General features: G+C 34.0%; 1 protein-coding gene across 2 annotated transcripts in view; it reads right to left on the bottom strand.

Moving 5' to 3' along the window:
- Positions 1-23,249, bottom strand: part of LOC150095882 (general vesicular transport factor p115-like) — a 245,709-nt gene that overhangs the window by 100,863 nt on the left and 121,597 nt on the right. For both annotated transcript variants that reach the window (XM_090409601.1, XM_090409600.1), the window contains exons 11-12: positions 20,526-20,680; positions 2,001-2,206 (exon numbers count right to left, since the gene is read on the bottom strand). In XM_090409601.1, the coding sequence (XP_090265727.1) occupies positions 2,001-2,206; positions 20,526-20,680 (361 nt within the window). The remainder of the gene's footprint in view (positions 1-2,000; positions 2,207-20,525; positions 20,681-23,249) is intronic.

Below are 23,249 nucleotides of genomic sequence, written 5' to 3' on the forward strand. Positions count from 1 at the left end.
CAAGATCTCTTGGTCATTATTTACTGAAAAGCAGTATCCCACAAATGCATATGACTGAAAATAAACAAACAGTCCTACGCATGTTAGTGGTCATCACACTGTCCTGCAGTGCCTTTTCACAAGTGTATTAAAGAAAGTTATAATTATTATCATCATTGCTATCATCAGATCTCCATGAGTCAAGAGACTAATTGTGCGAGGTCTATTCTCATGATAACAAAGATCATAATACCTTAAAATCTCTCACTACATGCATCTGCTCAGTTAATGCATTCCATGCACCCACTATTCTCCATACAAAAAACCTACTCACTTCCCTCCCTATCCTTCACTTTGCGTCATTTGGAAAATCTGTGCTTAAGAACATCAAAGAGGTTTAAAAAATCATCCTATTTTCACCGCAGTTTATATATTTCCTCAATCTATCCTCAGATTAAGGAAATATACATTCCAAAATTCCAATAATATCTTTGCTCACTCTTTGTACCTTTTTAAAAATTTCCTCATCCCCTGAAATTCAGATGATGACCAGATTTGCACACAATAGCTCATATGTAGTTAGATCAAAACTCTATACAATGGAACCACTGCATCCTCATGTCTGCTGATAAATATTGTTCTCACTATTTCAACCATCAATAGGCAGTCTTCTTACTGAAAATTTAAGTCTGTTCATTATCACTCCAAGATTCCTTGCGAACACAAAGCCTTCCATTTTTTGAATCCCAAAGTTTAAAACCTTACACATAGTCAATAAACTGGTAATGGTAATCCACTTATTTTGCAGACTTTATCCAGTATATTCAAATCCTTCTGAAGAGCAAACAGATCTATTATTTCTAATAACTTATCCAACTTTGCATCACATGCAAACAATTGCACATTTCTTTTACAATCCATTCAAAGTACCATAAACATTAATGAACAGTACAACTTTTCAATATCTAACAGCCAAATGTCAATCCAATAGCCAATTATCTTAACTTATTCATTGAAATTTAAATCATAATTCATCATGTAGCAGTATATGCATTCCCTTTCCCCATCAACTACCCATATAACTTTATTGCAAAATGTGACCAGATTACAAAAACATGAACTGTTACCAATTATGCAAAAAGCTAAAATACTCTTACACTGAAGAAATGAAAACCTGATCTCTGGTCTGATGGTTCTATTTTAGCAACCTTTACCTGCATTCCATTCTTTAAAGATATGATCAGTGGCAAGACTTCATTACACAACCTGATCAACAGCACTAGCAATCTTCAACATATATTGAATTTAAACCTTAAAACAAATGATGAAATTTCATCCAGACACTTAATATTTGGATTATTAAGTGCTTTGGATGTCAGTAAAGGCCTGAGATCCATAACACTTAATAATCCAAATATATTCATATCATTCACCAAGAATCCATAATTCCTTAAGGAATCCCTAATCTTTATAAAATCCCCTTCCTCCAGAAATAAAATATTTCCATGAAAATGAAATACCCTGAAATACTCTAAACAGTTCTACTACACTATTTGCACAGGTCATGTAATCACCTTATGGTCTTTGTGGATTTAAAAGTTTTCCTTTTCTAATCATCAATTCACAAATAAAATAAAAGACTGAAAACATTTGGTATAGTAGCATGGGTGAAAATTCTATTCTGCCACTTCAGGCCTCTAATAATCAAGACAGTGATCTCATGTCATGCAAAAATCAATGTCCACTATAGGATCTGAAACCATAACCAACTAATATACTAATGCTAAGAAGTTATCTACATAGATCACTAGGCTGATTACATGAAAGAGAAATTTTCAAAAACTTGCAAAACAGAAAGAGAATTTCTTTACAAAACAATTATTTTTTAAAAACAGGAAAAAAATCGTAGTCATCAGGCATCATTCATACAAGAGTAGAATGTTTGTATTTCTGTATTTAAAATATTCTGACAAACTTTTCAACATGCTACCAAAAAAGCAGATGAAAATGATAGAACTTACCTGCTGTAAAATGGCCGAGCACTGGTTCATCAAAGAAACTGGGGGATTTCCCACACTGGTAGCCAGCTGCACCCTCAACAACTGTTCCCTCTGAGTGCAATTATCTACTAACGCATGTGAAAGTGCAACGGCAGCGAACCAGTTAGAAAGAGAGTCCATACTGAACAATCCACCACACAATAACTGTCCTGCAGTAACTGTAGTCACTACAATACAGTAATAAAAAAAAAGAAAACTATTTTACATGAGAAACATTTTGAGACATTTTCTATATGAAAAATGTTTTCACATGCAATATCAAAAAACAGATTAGGATAGCAGCCAATGTCCAGTCCATCTGGAATTTAGTTTATACACTGTGTGGCACAGATGTCAGAATTTGCTCACAGTTCACTCAAATGGATTCTGAAGCAAATCAACACCAAATGCCTCCCCAGAATATCTTCCACAAGTCTAACAGGATTTTAAGGTGAGGGAACTTTGTGGTTTAGAATGTTTTCAGAAGTTTATGTTAACTGGCCTTGTTGGACAAGTGGATAGCACTCCTGCTCTCCAACCAATAAGCCATGGATATCTGAGAACATCTTTAGATAGTGGATGCAGATCATCATCCAATGTGAAACAACAACAACCTGCTTACTGGAGGTCTGCAAGTAGCTCTAGAGAAGGATTTTATTTCAAGATTAATAACCCTGAATGCACCCACAGTGCTAATATCAAGTAATTTTTTCTTAATGAGTGGAATTCACATAATAATACAAATGTCTGAACCATTCTTGATTTTTTTTTTCTCCCTCAATGGAGAGAAAAAAAGTTGGACTGCCACTAGTAGATTAGTGCAGTGCCATCATCCCAGGCTGTATACAAAGTTGGATAAGAGTTATGGGAGTATGTTTTAGTAGTGCCTGGTGTAATATGACCACCCCACTTACTGGAGGCCTGTAGTGGCTTGAAGAAGTTCCAAGTTTGGTCTTTAGGGCAGGATTTCCAGATTATGTAAAATATATATATATAGAAAATTAAAAAAAAAAAAAAAAAACAGAAATCCTCAGCCCATCTGCAGTACTAACATGCTACAGGTTTACAACCTTTTGTGAGTAGGAGTTACATAAATAAAATAAAACTTGAAAATCTAGTAGTATAATTGTGGCTGAACATACTTTCTGCCACTAGTTAGCAGAACAAAATCCATTATGCAATTCTCCATACTAAGTGAAATGAACACTTCATAATTTCTATTGAATTCCATTGTAAAAATAGTTGGTGCAGTTTCTTCAATAAACTGGCATGAAACATCAAAGGTCATACATTACTATCTTTAGGGCAGAATTAATCTTACTGTTACAGGTTTTTTCCTGTTCTTTCCAAGCACAAAATATCATACACAGTCTTACTAATTATATGAAGAGCCAAAGGCTTCAATTCAGCGACGTGAAATTATTTAAGTTAAGGGATATCCCATATTGTTTCATAGCCGAATAAGAAACTCAAGGAGTTTCGTGCCGAATATAGAAACTATATAACGTTCGGCAAGTCCAAGCGTAAGCAAATACCTGGATAGTCAATATGGTAGTGCAACATGTTTCTTATTCGGCTATGAAACAATATGGGATATAATATCCCTTAACTTAAATAATTTCACACTGCCGAACTGAAGCCTTTGGCTCTTCATATAATTAGTAATTTATTAGGACACCTTCTTGGCAATTCTTATAGTAGGGCATGTAAGTTCTGTTCGCTACAACTTGGTATTATCTAGGTCTACCTACTCACTGATGAGACCTCAATAAAGGTTGAAACCAGTCTGGGTAGTGACATTCTCTCACTCATAATGTAGAACAGTAATACAGCTCCTAGGAGCTGGGTTTCACATTATGAGTAAATACCAAGAACAGTGATCGGAGCTTGCTCCACCCTTACTATGAGTTGCCCCATGTTGCATTACCATATGGACTATCCAGGTATATGCTTACGCTTGGACTCGCCAAACTTTATATAGTTTCTATATTCGGCACAAAACTCCTCGAGTTTCTTATTCGGCTATGAAACAATATGGGATGTAATATCCCTTAACTTAAGTAATACACAGTCTTCACTGACACCTACTAAAAACTGCTTTTGCCTTGAGAAACATTGAAAAATTTGATAGATTCTAACTTTATAAATGGAAGTTTCTGGAATTCACTAAAATCATGTTGTACATGATATACTGACAAATTGTCATTATGAAGAAGTTTTATATCTGAAATAGTGTGTTATGGATCCAGTTATGGCACATCAAATCAGAAGAGCATATGGTTTCTAAATGTTTAACAATTCTTTAATTTTGTGTTATGGACACTTCTATTTATAATATACTATATCTTTTCTATATAGTATCATATAGAATTAGTGATGTTATATAGATGAAGCCCTTTGGTCAGAAAGATCTGGGTTCGATTCCCATCCATGACGTGTCTCATATGGAGATAGAGGGTTTTCCCCTCCTGGAAACTCGGATTTTTTATCCCTCAGAACAGGCAAATTAGCCAGGAGAATACATGCAAATGACAGACAAAAATACACTATAACAATAGCTTCATGTTGGGTTCACAAGATGGTGCTGTACTATCTACATGGGACTTACAGCTGCTGTATCATCATATGCTAATTAATTAATTAGTGATGCCATAGTAACTATATAATGTCTAGCATGTAAGATTCTAGAAAGAACTTCTGAAAGAATATAAAAAAAAAAAAAAACTCCTCTACAGCTACAATCACCTCTTGATTCTAAGAAAAATGCTGACCAGCGAGGAAGATTTTTAGTTTTGGGAAGAGACAGAAGTCAGAGAGAGCCAAATCTAGGGAATAGAGTGGATATACCAACAATTCATAGTGCAGATACCTTAATTTTCCCATTGCCAAAACACCTTTGTGGGCAGGTGCATTGTCCTGATGAAAGATGATTTTTTCTTCTGCAAAAAAAATTCTTTTCTCATGAATTTTTTTTGTCTAGTCTGGATAAAAGATCAGAATAATATTCCTTGGTTGTTGTTTTACCCTTTTCAAGATAATTAATAAACAAAATGCCTTTAGCATCTCAAAACACCGATGCCATGATCTTGTCTTCTTTGGTGCTGAACAACTGTCTTCTGTCCACTGTTTTGACTGCTGTTTGGATTCTGGTGTACTGGTGAATCCAAGTCTCATCCATAATAATAAATTGAAGCACAAAATCAGTTTTATTCTTGTTGAAACGCTCCAAGCACTGTTCAGAGATTTTCATACGGGTGCGTTTTTGAGCTGTGCGGCACCCATCTTGCGCAAAGTTTTTTCATTTGCAATTCTTCATGCAAAATATATCCTACACATTCTTTTGAAATGTCGATAGTCTCAGCAATTTCAGGCACTTTGACCTGCGGGTCATCCAATACCATATCGTGCACTGATCAATGATTTCTGGTGGTGTTACACTTTTTTGAACATCCTTCACATGGATCATCTTCAAGGCAGGTATGGCTACGTTTAAACTCAGTAGCCGATTTCTTAATTGTCGAAAATGAAGGTGAAGAGTGCCCAAAAACTTTATGAATTTTGAATGAATTTCTTTTGCCATTAAATCTTCTTTTACAAAGAATTTTATAACTGCATGATACTCAATTTTATCTATTTCAAGGGATACAAGACAACACTTTAGCTTCCCACAGCTGTATAAAAAAAACTACTTGATATAATGATTGCAATTTCACATGGATGCTTATGACAGATGTACCAACTTAGGAAAAATCCGAGGGCAAGAACTTTTCAGATCACCCACGTACAATGAGTGATAGCAGAAATGATAAAGGAAATGCACTATGATGCTTATGGATTTAGAAGTGATGTGAAGAAGTGCTCAGTCCAAGAGAAGGAGGGAGACATTCCAATGGTCTAAGTAGAAAATCCTTGTATATTAATGATATTGGGAATAGTATAGAGGGTGATATCTAGTTATTTTGCTGATGATGCTAAGTTGGGGTGAGTAATAAGGAATATATATCAGATATGTTCCAGATCTATGTGGTTTGCTGAGTTGTTAGCATATCTGCTCTCTAACTAATAGACTATGGGTACGAATCCTGCTGTTGGCATGGATGTTTGTGATTGTCTTTAGGTGAGAGATGAATTTCATCACTCGAAGTGAGACTACCACTCCACTTACTGGAGACCTGAAGTGGCTTGAAAAGGTTCATATCTGGTCTCTAGAGCAGGGTTTCTGGACTATGTAAAAACTTAAAATGCAAAAAAATAAAAAATAAAAAATAAATAAATTATGAATGTACTGTAGGTTCACAAATAAACTTTTTGTGGGAGAAGCCAGATACAAAAATGATGTATATACAGAGATATATACAGAAATTTCGTAATCACTTGAAGAAAGCAATCTCACTATAATGAGTAGGGGGTGCAAAAAAATTGATGGGTATATAAAGAAAAAGGTGAACAACAAACTCTTAAGCAGCAACAAAGCACAGGGCAAGTAGGGTGACCAGCATGATAAGAAAGACAAAATCCGATTATAAGAGGTACAAAGATGAGAGATACAAAATAGTTCATTTAATGAGTGACACTCTGCATAGGTATATCATCCAAATGAAGATAATGCAGTGGCAAGATGTGACAAGACCTGATATAGAAATAGAGGTTGATGAAATAGAAGTTCTTAAGATATTGCTGAATTTCAAAGCAAATGCAGTCACGGGAATATAGAGGATATCAGCTTGCATATTAATTAGAACATGAAGGAATTACCATTGCTTCTCAACTAGGCTGTTCAACTTAAACCTCAGGCTCTGGTACCAAAGTTCCAAGAAAGTGGAAGGAAGGAAGGAAGGCAAAATGGTTCTGTTGCATAAAGGAGGTGCCAAAACAGAAGCAGCAAATAAAGATCAATCAGCATCTCAAAAGAGGTGCTAAGGATTCTGGATAACTTGGTCAAAGACAAAATTCAGGAATGAGTAGATAAGAGTAAGATACTCCATGGGGATAACATGGCTTCGTTGAAAAGTTAAGTCATGCCTTAGTAATTTACTCATTTTTTATAATAATAGTGACAAATGAGTTGGATAAAAGGAAAATGGCTACACACTGGTACTGAATTTTTACAAAGGCATATGACAGGGTATCAATTGCTCTCTCTTATACAAATTGGAGCAATCAGAATGAATATGAAGCTGGTGATATGGATATGAGAGTGGCTGATAGGCAGATACTAAATAGTATATGGAGGAGCAGAATTCAGAGAAGATAAGTGACAAGTGGAGTGCTACAGGAACACTAGATCACTGTTGATTTATGTGTGTGTGTGTGTGTGTGTGTGTGTGTGTCAATGAAACAGAAAATGACATGAAAGGAAATAGTTGTTTACTGTTATTCCAAGGGCAGTGTAATAGTAATAGGCCTGAGGTTTGTTATTTACAAATTACGACCAACATCATAATGCACTACAGCCCTAAATACGACCCTGTTAGAACAAAAGATTATGTGGATTGAATATGTGCCATCCATATTCTTGAGACTCTCAGACCATCATTATTGTTGGGATCAGGGTGCTTGATTTGAATTTCACAGGTTTTTTTTTATTTTTTTAAATAGTGTTCGTACCAAGTTTTGGTGTAATGTAAGAAATGGGTGACTTTCCTAGTCAAATTTCTGAAAAGCACCTATATCCACGGCATGATCAGAAAAACCAGCTTTACCATAGTTATTAAATGCGTTATGCTCCTTTTCTCTGGACAGAAATGGCGAACCCAGTTTTGCTTATGTAAGGCAAGTTACAGATATAATGAATAAGTTCTTTAATTTTGCAGTAAGTTTAAAGGGGAGTAAATAAGGCTGTATTTGTGTAGTATTCTGTTTATTTTTTATTTATTTTACTTAACTTTTTGATAACTTTAATGGATAGTTTTATTGTAATCTAGTTTATTTTTAGGTACAGTCTTGTGAAGAATTTTGTTGACAGCATTTTTTTGGAAAAATACTGCTTATAATTTTTAATCCATGCTTAAATACTTGCTCATTGGAGCAAATCTTTATAGCTCTCTACAATGAGTGTTTTCATTATCTGGCTTCATTGCAAACCACCATCCTGAATAAACAATGCAAATACATACACAATTCACCACTGAAGTTAAGTCAAAAGACTTACATTTCTGGATACAGAAATGGAATACATACACATTAACTCTATCACCCAACATGAAAACTAGATATCATTAACACACTAAAAAAAATAGAGCTATAAATATTTGCTCCAATGGTAATGCTTAAGCATGAATTAAAAATTATCAGCAATACTTTCCTAAAAATGGCTACAGCAAAAATGCCATCAACAAAATTCTTCACGATACTGCACTTAAAAATAAAACTATTGCTATTCCAGACAGTTAAAAGGTTATCAGAAAAAAATGAACAGAATGCTACACAAATACAGCCTTAATGCCACCTTTAATAAACCTCCTGCAAAATTAAAGAACTTATTCAACTCCTCCTCCTCCGAGAATCTCCTTCATCCTCTTCACTCTGGAGTGAACCAAATTCAATGTACCTATAAACTGCCTTATACAGGCAAAACCAAAACACACAATTCCTAACTGGAAAAAAGAAACACAAACAACACATTAAATTTAGTAACTATGGTAATTCTCAACTTTCTTATCATGTTGTGGATACTCTACACACACTTGAATGGAAATGCACCAGTTCTTTACATTACACCAAAACTTGGTATGTATGCAAACTGAAAGAAGGCTATGAAATTCTTATCAATCATCCTAATTTCAACAATAATGTTGGTCTAAAAATTTCAAGAATAAGAAAATGGATGGCACATATTTGAACAACATAACCTTTTGTTCTAAAAGGTCATAATAATTAGGACTGTAGTACCCCCCAGGATCTGTCATAATTGGTGAATAACAAATCTTACTCCTTATGTTTTAATTCATTAGGTTACCACTATTGCTCTCCAGCCACATAAAACAGGATGCAGCTTTTAGTTTTTTTTTACCTGCCATAGGTCAGGCCACTATAGTAATGGTTGACCAACTTTCAGAATTGTAATTTGTTTCCACGTGTGTGTACTCCAAACAAGGAGTACACACAATGTGATTACCAAAATGATTGAAGATTTTTGGGATGGTGGTGAATATGGAGTTGAAGTTCAGAAGGCATGTTGCAAAAGTGGCATGACGGTTCATAGGATTTGGTTATTGAACACACTATCATGCAAAGATAAGGAAGTTATCTCTCTTAATAAAGTTTTGATATGGCCACATCCAGCTTAATTACTGTGAACAAAGTCTGGTCAAAGAATTTTTGGGAATGAAGTAGTGATGAGGAGAGGAGGATCCAGAAGTAAGTGACCAAGATAGTGAGTGGTTGCGAAATGCTCTCCAGAGAGAGAGAGAGAATTTGAGCTGCAGACAGTTAAAAAGAGGAGATATGTGACAGAAACATTTAAGTTATTAGATTTTTTAGCTGGAAGAGAGAGGTGAACGAGTGACATCAGTTGGCAATCTATTGTGAGGAGAGGTTTGATAGATACTGTATGGATTTTGTGTCTATTGATGTAAAAGAAACGCTGAATGATCTGTTATTTGCAGCAATGATCTCACTGATCATATATGCACTAACTAAAATTCACACAATCCCATCCATTTTCCTAATTCCTTTAATGTTTACTTGCCAGTAATCCTTTCTGGCCTGGTTGGCCTTACTGGTTGGACTAAAAGGCTCCCTATGGAAGAATTCAAAGGCACTAACACTTGTGAATGGCTTTAAATGGGAGATAAGTTATATTACCTGGTGTGAGAACAGCCATCCCCTGCTCATTATAGGCCTGAAGAGGCTTGTAAAAGTTCCATGTTTGGCCTTTCTGGACAGGGTTTCTATGTAAAAAATAAGATAAAAATCCTTAACTCATCCCCATCCCATCCATACATTATAGATTTGCAATCTAAATTTCATAAGTGAGAGTTATAAAACTCATTCTACTCCTACCATGAAATGCAACTCACACAACTACTCTCAGCCGCTTATTAGCAGTGTGATATAGCCAAATTGGATAATAACTAATTTCTGTTCCTTCTTTCCCTTGCTAGACTGTCTTCCAATACAAGCACCGAGAAATTAGCTAAATCATTCTCACCAACTTAAGTGGTACCACTCCTCATTCACACTTTTAATTCTTACCTTTTTACCTAGGCCCTCGCTTCCCACAAGACAGTTTTGCAAACATATGAAGCATACCATAAAATTAGTGCACATATAAATTTCTATACAAAATTTGATTTATTCAAAACTGGACATATTTCCTCTGAGGCATCTGTTATTTATCTTAATAACAACTGAACATATTTTGCGATAGCATGTAAAATTTGTAGCTTCATTACAGCAGATTAAGCACATTATCTAATGTCTTTCATTCACTGCATAGTTTTATGCCCAAGTGTACTTTGTTTATGAAACAACATATAGTAAACTCGAACTGTAGGTATTAAAGGAATAGCCTGTTATTGTGAAAGTATAACATATGAATTTTCTTTGTTAGTTATTTTTGATATTTATAGCACAAAGACGTCAAAGATCATACTGTTTGAATCCCATGGTGGGATTTGAACCTGCAGCCTCTTGGCTGAAGAGCAGATACACTAAATACTCAGCCAACTAAGCTGGCAATTTTCTTTGTAATAACATTTATAATATAGGATTTTTTTTTTGGTATGTTGTGATGAGTGAGTTTGCTATAACAATGTATGCTACAGTGAAAGTCAAGTATACATGTGCTTGCACTAAATCTATTGTCATGTACTACATATGTGATGCCTATAGGGTAAACTGAAATGTGCAGTGTTGGCCAGATCAGTGCAACCAACATCTCATGGGCTTGTGGCAATGGTGAGGAAAAATGTTCCAAATACCTAACTCATCACATATTACTGGTAAATTTGTTGAACACTGATACCACTCTGATTCTTAAAGATATCCATAATAACCTAGACTAAATACTAGATTGAATTAAATACAGTTCATCACAATCTTACCACTGCTGTTTTCCATTACATAAACATGGGTAAGGAAAATAACTTGAATTGCATGTTTCTTCCCAAGCTTTAAAATCTTAAAAAATATATAACCAAATGGTCGAGATGATGACTGTATGTAGAACTTTCATGAAGTAATGATATGTAATAAGAATTACTGAAAAGAAACTGGATTTCTTTTCATCTGATGATAACATGTTTGTATAACACAAATCAACAGAATAAAATTATATACCCCCACCCCAAATGTATCCAATTCTTACACTTAAATGAGGAAAATAATTAAACACTCACCTATAGCAACAAAACAGAGGAGAAACAAAGATTTACTGCCAGTCCTGTTACCTCAAATTTATTCATAGTAGTGCTTTCAAAACTAAGACAGTATCACAATACTCATCACTGATCTGTGACACCAATCTAACAGATGGGACTAAAACCATCTCAGAAACTATGGGAGAAGACTCATTTCTATAAAGATGCATGCCCAGGTCCCTAGCATATGCATTTTCTTGTCCTGCATGCAACTACAATCAACTAAGCTTCCCCTGATGTGAGAAATATATTCACAACAATGTGCTTCACTAATAAGACCTACAGCACCATCATAGATAGTCAATCAAATGAATCTAACAAAAACAATATCATACCAACAGACGAAACCAAGGTTGACTCACTACAAAACAAACAGTTCATAGCAATCTAAAATGATCCATCTTAATATACCTCTCTAATCATACAAACAGGTAATGAGAACAATAGGAATGTTAGTAAATACTGAGTTAAGCACAAAAATGAACAATGGAGGACTCGTATGAGAATTTTATTTCATCAAATTTTTGTCCAATTGCTAGTAGTATGAATTTCAAAACAAGCACAAGTAACAAAATGGAGATTCAGCAATGAGAATATGTGAGCTATACATAAATGGTAGAAAGAGAGAGAGTTCTCTTTGCAGTTATTGAAGGGTTCAGAAAGCATGGATGAGTTTCATGTCTACTCTCTGGCATTTCTGGATTATCTAATTCTTAGCCATGATATACTTATAAGATACATTTAAAATCTTTTCATGAGGGGATGCATATTATAAAAAGCCCCCCCCCCCCTCCAAAAAAAAAACTAAAATAAAATGTAAAATGAACAACTTGTTATTTCATGAATAGAATAATACATACTGTTTAATAAATACATATCAGTAAAAAATAAACTTTAAAATTTTGAGCATTTCACAATTTTTGAGTATTGATTATAATTAAAATTATCTTTAAATATTACCACAGTGCTAGTCCACTTTTTTTTTCTACCAGCATATTACATTAATCAAGATGGAATGGAATCCCATCTTATATTATCATATATTACATGATAACCCTAACACTACTCATGAGTGCAAAAACAGTAAAAAATATCTGATTTTTCATTATTTATGCTGGCAAGCAGCACTGATGCCATCAGCATACACATCTAGTTACTATGTTTGTATGAATTAGAAACTCAGCTATAAAATTGTTTTCCCCCTCTGCCTTAAAAGATCATGCAGATCTGAAGACTGGGATGGGGAAAGGCATTGCATTGCTCATTGCTAGCCTGTGGTGCACATATGTTGATGGAGGAAGGAAAGGACAACCAAGAATAAAGTTATTAAATAATTCATGAATATATTATTTACAAAATTAACTGTTCATTCAGATAATTTAAAAGAAAAAATATTATGAAATTACAGTATAAAGAAATGCTTTTTAAATTATGGTCCCAAACCTCAGCATTAATGAACCTATAAAACAAGGAAGGTGTAATGAGTGGGAGGAGGGGAAAAAAAAAGTTCAGCAAGTTTGAAATTGGACAGTGAATGTGTAGTCTGCATGCAGGGTTTAGAAGTCAGTAATTACATAAAACACAGACTGAATAACTCTGTGATACAATGCAATGAATCAGCAAAAAAAAGTACTACCAACTAATTGCTTCTATAAAGAATTAAAAAATTTTAGGAAGCTCTTCATGGCACCATATATCATATGTGGAAGCAATTTGATTTGGGATTTATATTTATTTATTTATTTTTATTTAAAGTGATATACTAACTCCATAATAACAGAATAAACTTGATATTGTAAAGGTCAATTTAATATTGAACTGGAAATGGAAGAAATTACAACCAGCCAGCCAAGGTAGAACTTCAGATGAAAGCTAGTTTTCATCTGTGATTTGTATATTCTCTGGATGACTGTCTTGTTGGGGTATAAATTGCAGTTTCCAGAAAGAAAAGCCCTACCATCTCTACACAAGACTGAATAACTCATCTTCACAGAAAAGCCCTTCTAAAGATTCCTCACATCAGGATCTGAATTCAAGTCTTTCTAATTGAAGAGTGAATGTTGCATAATCTTAAGATACAAGTATTAATAGTGGTTCCCAAAATGTCTTCTAATCTATGAATGAAGTGCTTGGAAAAGGAAGTTTGTTCATAACTACAATGATAGATTTTGAAAAAATTGTTGTACTCATAACTTTTCTAAAAGTCTAAGATTACAACATGAATGAAAAATTAACGTTTATCATGATGACCCAATGACGACAGTTATTTTCCCACTGAAAATAGGATTTTTCCCACAAAAACTATTTCTTGCATACTACAATTTACTGTGTAACCAAATGAAAAAACTGTCTACAGCTATCAGCTAGCTACAACTATGAAACCATTCTGAGTAGTGACCCTTCCTATAACATAGCAATATACACATCTGAAAGGAAGTCTGCTTTGCATTAAGGGATACTAGTATTATAAAGAGATTAAATCTCTGTAGCCATTTGTTATAAAGAGGGATTATTTATTATTTAATTTTTATCAATCCTCATTTGTTATGAGATTTTCTCTCTAACGTTTATTTCTATTTTCAAGTGTTTTTATTTATATGCACAAGGGTTCAATTCTGATTGGTGCAAGACTTTTAACTGTCTCTTTCAGAATCCAAAAAATCACTGACTCAAGACCAAATACAAAATATACACATTTAACACGTTCACTGCCAACTACGAGTATACTCGTAGTTGGTATATGAGTCACACAAGCCGGCTATGAGTACTCACATGACGCTTACTGCCGGCAACGAGATTACCCGTACTGACCTTGAAGATGTGAAAATGCTTGGCTTGTGGAGCTAGCAGCAAAACTGTGTATACTTGTAGATGGTATATGCTCCACACAAGCCAACTATGAGTATACTCTTATGTCGATCACTGCTGGCAACGAGATTACCCGTACTGACCTTGAAGAAGTGAAATTGCTTGGCGTACAGGAACAAACTATGCCGAAGTAGTGTGGCAGCGAACTTGTTAATAAAACAAAAACAATACATACACTTCAAATAAAATTTCACAACTACAAAATTAACTGGAACCAAAGTCTTTTAAAATAAACTTACACTTTAGAGATCACACATTCTCTGACTCATTTTATTACTGGTTTGTTTAACATGTACTTAATCACATTTACTAGACTAAACACCTTGTTTACACAACAACAAAATGTTCATAGTCAGGTGTCTTTGTTAAGGCCTTTTTCCGAAAACATAAGATTCTCTTCTTCTTTTTCTATAGAATCCTTTCTCATCACCCTTATGTAGCACACATTATTCCTCCTGCCTCTGAAGTAATATATTCTGAATTCACCAAAGTATAAATACTCTTACCTCATGCAGTTCAATTTTTTTAATTTTTGTACCAGCAAAAAAGATTTCTTCTACTGCTTTATCTAAGCTGCTAAATTCTGTCTCCTTTTCCAGTAGAAATAACAGATAGATCTGGCGTCCTTAAGACAGATGAAATTTTCCAATCAGCGTTTCCTCGAACATTCCTGTAGAATGTCAATTACAATATTTTATTTTATTTACCAATACTAACTTACAGTCTTAACTCCTTCATTTTAAAGGTTCACAATTCTACGATTCCCTTTTCGAAATCGTCTATTAATATTCCTCCCACTGTCACATACAACTAAATAAACTTTGTAAGAACAAAATTCCTCGGTCTGCATTCTTAAACTTCCATTAGTTCTCTCGTTTATCCTCCGTTACTTCGATACCAAACGCTCTCTTGTTGTTTCCATTACCTCAATAATGAACGCTCTCTCTGTCAGCTGTCAATCACCCATCCAACTCCTTGGCAAGCATGCGCACACCACGAAAGTGGCAAACAAGAAGTTATGTGTAATGGCTGACATGTCGTCTCCGTTAGCGTTACGAAAATGTCTTTACAAAACACAGCACTTAATAATTTTAAACCACAATAAAATTTCTGAAAGTAACATAACCATCCAAATCCAGCAAGTAGATAAATTTTTTTAAATGCTTCACATTTCATTTTGACAAAAATAACATCTATAACATGCACATCGCAAGTGCCGACAATACGTATTATGAAACCAAAACTAATAATGTACTAACATAAACAATTTGAAAAATTTTCATAATTTTAAATTATGACTGTTTTTACACTAGGACAATTTAATTGAAGTCAGCTGCTTCCATACACAAGTAGCTTAGTCATGAAGATATTTCATGCACAAACTTGTCTGCTTGTGATTGTATAAAGGATTAAAACAATAATAATTTCTTATCATAATTTACTTTGTAACCACGTAAAAACTTTCTACACCAAAACGATTGTTTTGTTATCTCATCATGAAGAGGGATATTCACCATGAGAAATCAGAAAAATATGGGATTTCCATCACACAATGGTATCACATCTTCAAGAAGAAACACAAGACAAGATGATGCAGTATGGAAACCTGGAAGGAAGCAGCTATCTGTGAAGAAACAGGATCATTAAAGATTATCACTAAAGATTCACAAGGCCACATAAAAGCATTTTGATTAGAAACATGAAGCAAGCACTCATGTTATGCTTAAAAAATGGAGACAGAAAAACACTTATGTGGAATTCAGATAAATGGAACAATGTAATTTTTTTAAAATTTACAGGGCTAAAATGAAGTTCAGTATCAAACATTATTTTGATGAGGTTTTTCAACTAAGACCAACTAAAGGATATCAAATACCTCACTTCATAGATTCATTCATTTCAGCTAAGAAGTTGGTTATATTTTCTGTCAAAGCTGATAGCTACATTAAAAGCCTAGGGAGGAAAAAAAAAAACCAGTTACTGCCATCCATATGGTGTATTCCAAGATTATCCTAAACCATGTCACTGAGCTAAAAAGATAAACAAAGGGCTTTTTTATATATCAAGAAGCAATTCAGGCTATGAGGCCATAGGCATGGGTCAGGTCAAAGCCAGACAATTGGGAGAGGAGCTCCAGATAGTGTATGACGAAATTAAAAAAAAATAAGTGCCTTCTGACCCAAAGTCCAATCCTCAACTTCAACTCGTTATTAGGTAGCTGCATTTTTTGGAAATTACAATGTATACTAATATATTAACTAAAATAAATTTTCTTAATACTTCCAATATTTTAAAAAAGTCAAATTGCCATCATCAGGGAACAAAATATAATAAGATATATGCACAATGCCACTACACTAAGTAATGAAGATGAAGCATGTCAACTGAGTAGGCCTAAAGTTGTACACAGTGCCCTCTAGAGAAAATTGGGCTTCCTTGACTATTTGGCTGAAGAGTGTTGAGGTTAGAGTAGTTTCTTAAAGCAGAAGCAGATTCAAGGAAAAGTCTTTCATATTTGTACTTGCTGCAATGGAATAGCTTTCTTCCAGCATATTCTACAGCAAGTATCCAAAGCATGGTCAGCAAACAATTCTGATGTTGACAGTTCTGCCTGTCTGGCCATATTGGGGTAGTTTACAACTACACTGTAGTTGACATCAGAATTGCTGAACATAAGGACTATATCTATTTCCATCACTATAGCCACTCAAGACTTGCTGACCATACTTCAGACACACACCATAAAATACACTGGAAGAAAGCCACTCTACTCCATTGAAGCTAATATAAATATAAGAGACTTTTTCATGAATCTGCTTCTGCCATAAGAAACTACTCTAACTTCAATACTTCGGCCCAATAGTCAAGGAAGTTCAATTTTTCCCATTAAAGGGTACGTTTATTTTGTTTGCTTGATTGTCCTTTTATGAAGTCAAACAAACATTAGAGTGGAATCCAAAAGGAAAGAGGAAGAGAGGTAGCCCAAAGATGAGCTGGCAGAGAGGAGTAGAAAAAGATCTCAGAAAGACTGAAAACAGATAAAGAGAGAGAAGCACAAAATAGAGTCAAATGGAGATCTGTGGTTGAGGCCCTATGCTCCCTATGAAGAGGAATAAGTAAGTAGAGGGCACTATTTAGGACTACTCTCAATTGACATGTTTCATCTTCATTACTTAGTGTAGTGTCTGCATGCACATCTTATGATATTTTGTTCTCTTATGATGGCAATTTGACTTTGCCAAAATATTGGAATGTTACTAAAATAAATTTTATTAACATTCCAATATTTTGGCATAAAGTACAGCTATGAATAGTCAATGTATAAGCCTTACCAACAAACTTGTTATTAGGCATTCATTTATATGTTACAAACAAGGATGGTTTCTAGCAATTAAGTGACGCAGCTCACCAAACTATATTCTATATTGACTGAAACTACAAATACATGATAATGGTACAACACAATCAGGTGATGCCAGAAAAGGTATCATCTGGTTATACAAAGCCACCCCCACTACCCCTGCTATTTTTTATCAGAAATCCAAGATAAACACTAAAACGTAAGCTATCAGATCAGGGTCTTCTAATCTCAACAGATTTGAAGGCAGGCACATTATAAACGTATGAAATGAAGTACTAGCAGAGAAAATACCATGTTGATTGATAGCATTTGTATTAAATGGATAAGAATCCTATGTTTTTATATATATAGCCAGTAAGTGAAACTCAAGATCGATAACTACGATCTATGAGTTTCAATGCCGAAAAACTATCGACGAAGGCAATTCGAAGCAAAGGTGGAGCAAGCTCCCTATATAAAAACATAGGATTCTTATCCATTTAATATCTATTCAATTGCCAGAAAACTAGCCTTTTGGCTTTTTATGTTAATGATAGCATTTGTGTTGATAGCAAAAGCTAATTGTGGAAAGATTTTGGAACAAATTACATTTTAAGATTTTGAGCAGAAATCTAACATCATGATAAAATATAACAATACAAGACAATTAAAAAAAGTCTTATCAATTCCATTTTTTGTCAATAATGACATTTCATATTGGTCCAAGATACAAAGGAAATTTCAACAGGAAGGAATCACTACTTAATGTTAAACAGGATAAAAATGCACTTCTAACTGTAAAGAAAAGTATGTGCTGAAGCTTAAAAAAGAATCTAAGTTGAGAAGCTTTCAGAAGTAAACTGCAGATGCAAATATACGAGGGTGGTATGAAAAGTTCTCGGCCATGACCCTATTCCCCAGATTTGGCTCCCTCTGACTTCTATCTCTTCCCAAAACTAAAACTCTTCCTCGCTGGACAGCATTTTTCTTCAAATCAAGAGGTGATTGCAGCTGTAGAGGGGTATTTTGCAGATCTTACTGAGAACCACTATAGGGACAGGATAATGGCTGGAGCATTGCTGGAATAAATGTATTAGTCTTAAGGGAGGCTATGTTGAAAAATAAAAATAATTTTGAAATTATAAATTAGATTTTTCATTGTTAGGCCAAGAACTTTTCAGACCACTCTCGTACAATTACAGAAGAATGTTTTGGAGGTGACAGAACAGTGGTAAAAAAAAAAGGATACGTAGTGAATGCAATCAAGGAGTATATTTCAATACAAATAAAAAGGAAGCTGATATATTTTATATGGTGATAAAGTTCTGGAGTTTTGCATCAGTATATAATCAAGAAGGTTTGGTCACAATACAGAATCCTGAATCCCAAAACCCTGCTTGAGACAAAAAATTGAACTTTTTCAAGCTTTTTTTAAGGTTCCAATAAGCAAAGAGGTGGTCTTATAACAAGTAATGAAATTCATCTAAAAATATCATTTCAAGGAAAGAGCTTTCAAAATATAAAATTTATTAATGTTTAAATCTTATACAATACATAGCTTATAATTAAGTTGCAGATAGAACTGCTGATCTGCAACTACTGCTGATTTGAAGTTACATGAAGTGTAAAGCAAGATTGTATACTATCTCCCCATTATTTATAATCTAATGGACTACACTATTAAGGGAATAAGTGTTAAATTTGATACTGAAACAGGAAATAAGCCAAGGTCTTTCATCTACAAAAGATGATGCCATCCTCTTAAATATGCTGTAATTCTACAACAATCTTCAGTCAAATCAGCTGGATAAAGAAACTTCGTAATAGATAGACTAAAAGTGAAAATAAGCATGGAAACAGAAAATGTCAGCTGCACATTCTCTGTAAGGAAATGTAAAGCACAAATAAATTTTTAACAAGTTGATCAGAAAGCATGGTTAGAGACATCTAATACTGCAATACCATATTAAAATATATATATATATATTTTATATATATATATATATATAAAATAACTTGACATTATTAATATTTAAGAATGTATAAAAAGATGAGCAAAACAAGGTGAAGCAAAAATAGCAGGAAAATAAAAAAGAAAAAACCAAGATCTAGGCAGATCATCATAGTTGAGTTTTTTAGATAATTAAAATGCAAGGGATGATTAAAATCACAGACCAATTTGGAAGAAAGCTATTGATGGAAGCTTGTCATTAAATACAGTTACTTCTCACCATAGCATATAACAAGCTAATAACAAATAACACCATTATAACTACTGAAAACTGTGACAGAAACCTCACAAGATGTTATTCCAAAAAAAAAAAAAAATCACTATAGCAAACTATTCTTCCTGTAGTTCCTGCAAGTTTGTTATATTGAAAGTTGTATTGTGTTTAATGGTTATAATATCTGGTACTATTATCATTTTTGATAACAATCACCACATACTTCTAGGTGAAAGAATATCAGCACAAACATGCAGTTAATATGGCCTGGACCTCTGACACCTGAACGTAAAGACAAATGAAAGACACGATAATGTAAATGTACTCAGAATGAACAACATGCGATGTGATTTCCATCATGCCACACAGAATAAAAAAATGTATATCCACAATTCTGTGGTAATATAGAATTGTTGCACTGTTATAGCTGCATGCTACTCCTTAATTATTACCCCTAATATAACAGTGTAAGTCATTTGGTCACATGATTGTATTTTGTTGCAGTTTTTAATTTTAAAAAAAAAAAAAAAAAAAAAACATGAATGGCAATTTTTTTTTTTTTTGTTATTTTCTTATTACAACATGACCTAAATATTTATTTTGTCAATTAAAAGTCCACATTTATTATAAATCAAAATTAGCAAAAAAATAGTATTATTCAAAGAAATAAATACAAAATTAATAATAACAAACAATTCAGAGCAATACTTACTGTCTGCTGTTGTGGGAAGTAATGTTTGTATAATCTGTGCTTGACCAAGTTCATTTTTATAAAGAAAACACTGGAAACAATATAGAACAGCACAACGTAAGACAAAAGGCTGCTTTTCATTTACCATAGACATTAACAACACCACTATGGCTGGTCTGCAAACACAAAAATTGTATATAAAACATAACATAGCATATAAATATAAAACATAACATAGTTAAACTGATGAAACGCTCTTAAATTTTAAAATTCGAGATACTGCAATGCCACTAAATAAAATTCTGTATGCTACTGTTAATTACACCTCAATTTACAATGGTTTTTCAAATATACTGAACAAAATATAACTAACTGATATTAATCCAGTGAGTCAGGGACTCATCGAGGGAGGACACATACTACACGCACCAGCTATCATACTTGTTCTTGAATTCATTCACACTGCTTGCACACACAACATCCAATGGCAATCATGCACCACTCTATGAGAGAAAAATCTAGATATCACCCCCTTCTTAGCAGCATTCAGTCTCAGCTTCCAAGGATGCCCTCTCATCCTTTCTCTCACCTACCATAAAATGAAAATTCCACCATTCATTATTATTTCTAGGAAAATTCCAATTTTCCCAGAAATAATACTGAAAATTCTATCTACTGAAATTGTGTATGATCATTTCAGAAGTTTGTAAGTCACAATCATATCACCCATCTTTCTCTTGATTTGTAGTGTCTGCAGTCTACAAATTCTCACTGTCTTTATAATCAGTATTCCACAATCCTGATAAATTTTTAACACTCACCTTTGCATTCTCTTCGCTATCAGAATCACAACAGAAACCATGAGACCAGACCTGTGCACAATAGTCCAAGTGATGTCTTATCAAAGCCTTGTCAAGAGCAAATTCACTTCCTTATATTTTCCTTGTCAAAGTTCATTTCAGTTGAAATTATCCTCTGAGTTGTATTTGCAATCTTTCCTATATAGCCCTTAAACTTCAACTTCCTATATATTAAAATTCCAAGGTAAGCCTGATAAGTTTCTTCTAGCATAATCCCACCAATATAATATGATATTGGATATCTAATCAGACCGAGGTGCATGACTTTACATTTACTAACACTGAACTGAGAGTCATTTTCCCATGCCCACAATTCCATTCTGCAAGTACTACATATCAGTCACATTATTGAATACCTTACCTATCTTTGCATCATCAGCAAATAGCTGTATGTTACGTGACAAATCCTTCCCAATGTCATTAATGTACAGATTATATAACAATGGACCAAGGAATGATTCTTGTGATACACCATTGGTTACCTTAAATCTTGCAGACTCACATCCCCCATATACCATTTTTGATATCATTCAGTGAGCCATCCTCTTATCCACACTAATATTATCCCATATCATCCAATTTACAACAGTCTTCCAAAGTATATTCTGTCAAAAGCATTAGCAAAATCCCAAAGTATCATGATGTATCCACTCCCCTTTTCTAAATTAATGGTAACATTATTGAAGAATGTGAGCAAGTTGCTCAAACATGACCTTCATCACTGAAGGTCATGCTTGGGCCATGAACACCAAGTTGATAACTTTTAGAAAACAAGCACTCATTATTTGAACAACCTCTTCTGTGTCTGTCACCCTCAACACCATCTCAATTCAGTAGTTATTCTTTCATATTCATTGTATTTTTCATATTCATGATAACCAAATAAAATTCTTCAAGGCTGTCTTTAGCTTGCAAAGCCAGTTTCTTATTTCAGATTTAGCTTTCTGTACAATAGTTGACTCTTCTCACCTGCTGCTTATAATTTTCATAACTGACATCCTTATGCATACAGTATTCCTTCTACATCATCCATTTTTTTTTTTTTGAATCTCTGACTTAATAAGATTATACATCCATTTCACTCTTACTCTATTTATTCTTCCGAATCTAGGGACACATTCAGATATTACATCATTTAGCTATTTTTTAAATGCTCCCCATGCACTGTTGATATTCTTCCCAACCAACAACTGACACCATAGCACAGAATCCATCATACTCTTTAGCTGGTCATAATTTCCTGCTTTTTAGTTCAGCATGTACCCTTTCTGAATGGTACATTCATAAACTTAACCACCTACCAAGTAAGTACCACATGATCACTGTCACCAACCAGAGACAGTCTTTAAATGAAACCCCCTCTGACACTATAATCAAATATAATGCTCTTTGACCTTTAGTTCCTTCTGTCACATGCTGATTGAGGAAGTTGTCTTACAACAGCTTAATAAATTCAGTTGCATTCTTCTCATAAGATTGGTTTGTTTGGCCAATTTCAAGAGAAAAATTCGAGTTTGGAGAGGAAATATTCTTCAATCCCCCTGTATTCAGCAATGATGGTGTCTTCATTTTTGTAAATAAATAATTTTAGTTCCCTTCACTCTCTGTGTTAGGTCTCATACCATAAATTAAAGATGTCAAGAAATTATATTCTTGGTTTCATCCTTTATCCAAGTGTAAGCAAACTAAGTTTGCATGTGAAGTCACTTCACAACTGGGCTATTTGTATATAGAGGCTAATGACTTCACATTAGCTGCCTCAGTATTCTATTCCATAATGCAATGCACATATCATGCTATGCATTATGGAAAAACTTTGTCTGCTTACACTTCGATAAAGGATGAAACCAAGAATATAATTCCTTCAGAACACACGCAATTTACA

Source organism: Typopeltis vanoorti, chromosome 19 (assembly GCF_054136105.1).
Source record: "Typopeltis vanoorti isolate ZY-2024b chromosome 19, IOZ_Tvanoo_1.0, whole genome shotgun sequence".
Taxonomy (NCBI): domain Eukaryota; kingdom Metazoa; phylum Arthropoda; class Arachnida; order Uropygi; family Thelyphonidae; genus Typopeltis; species Typopeltis vanoorti.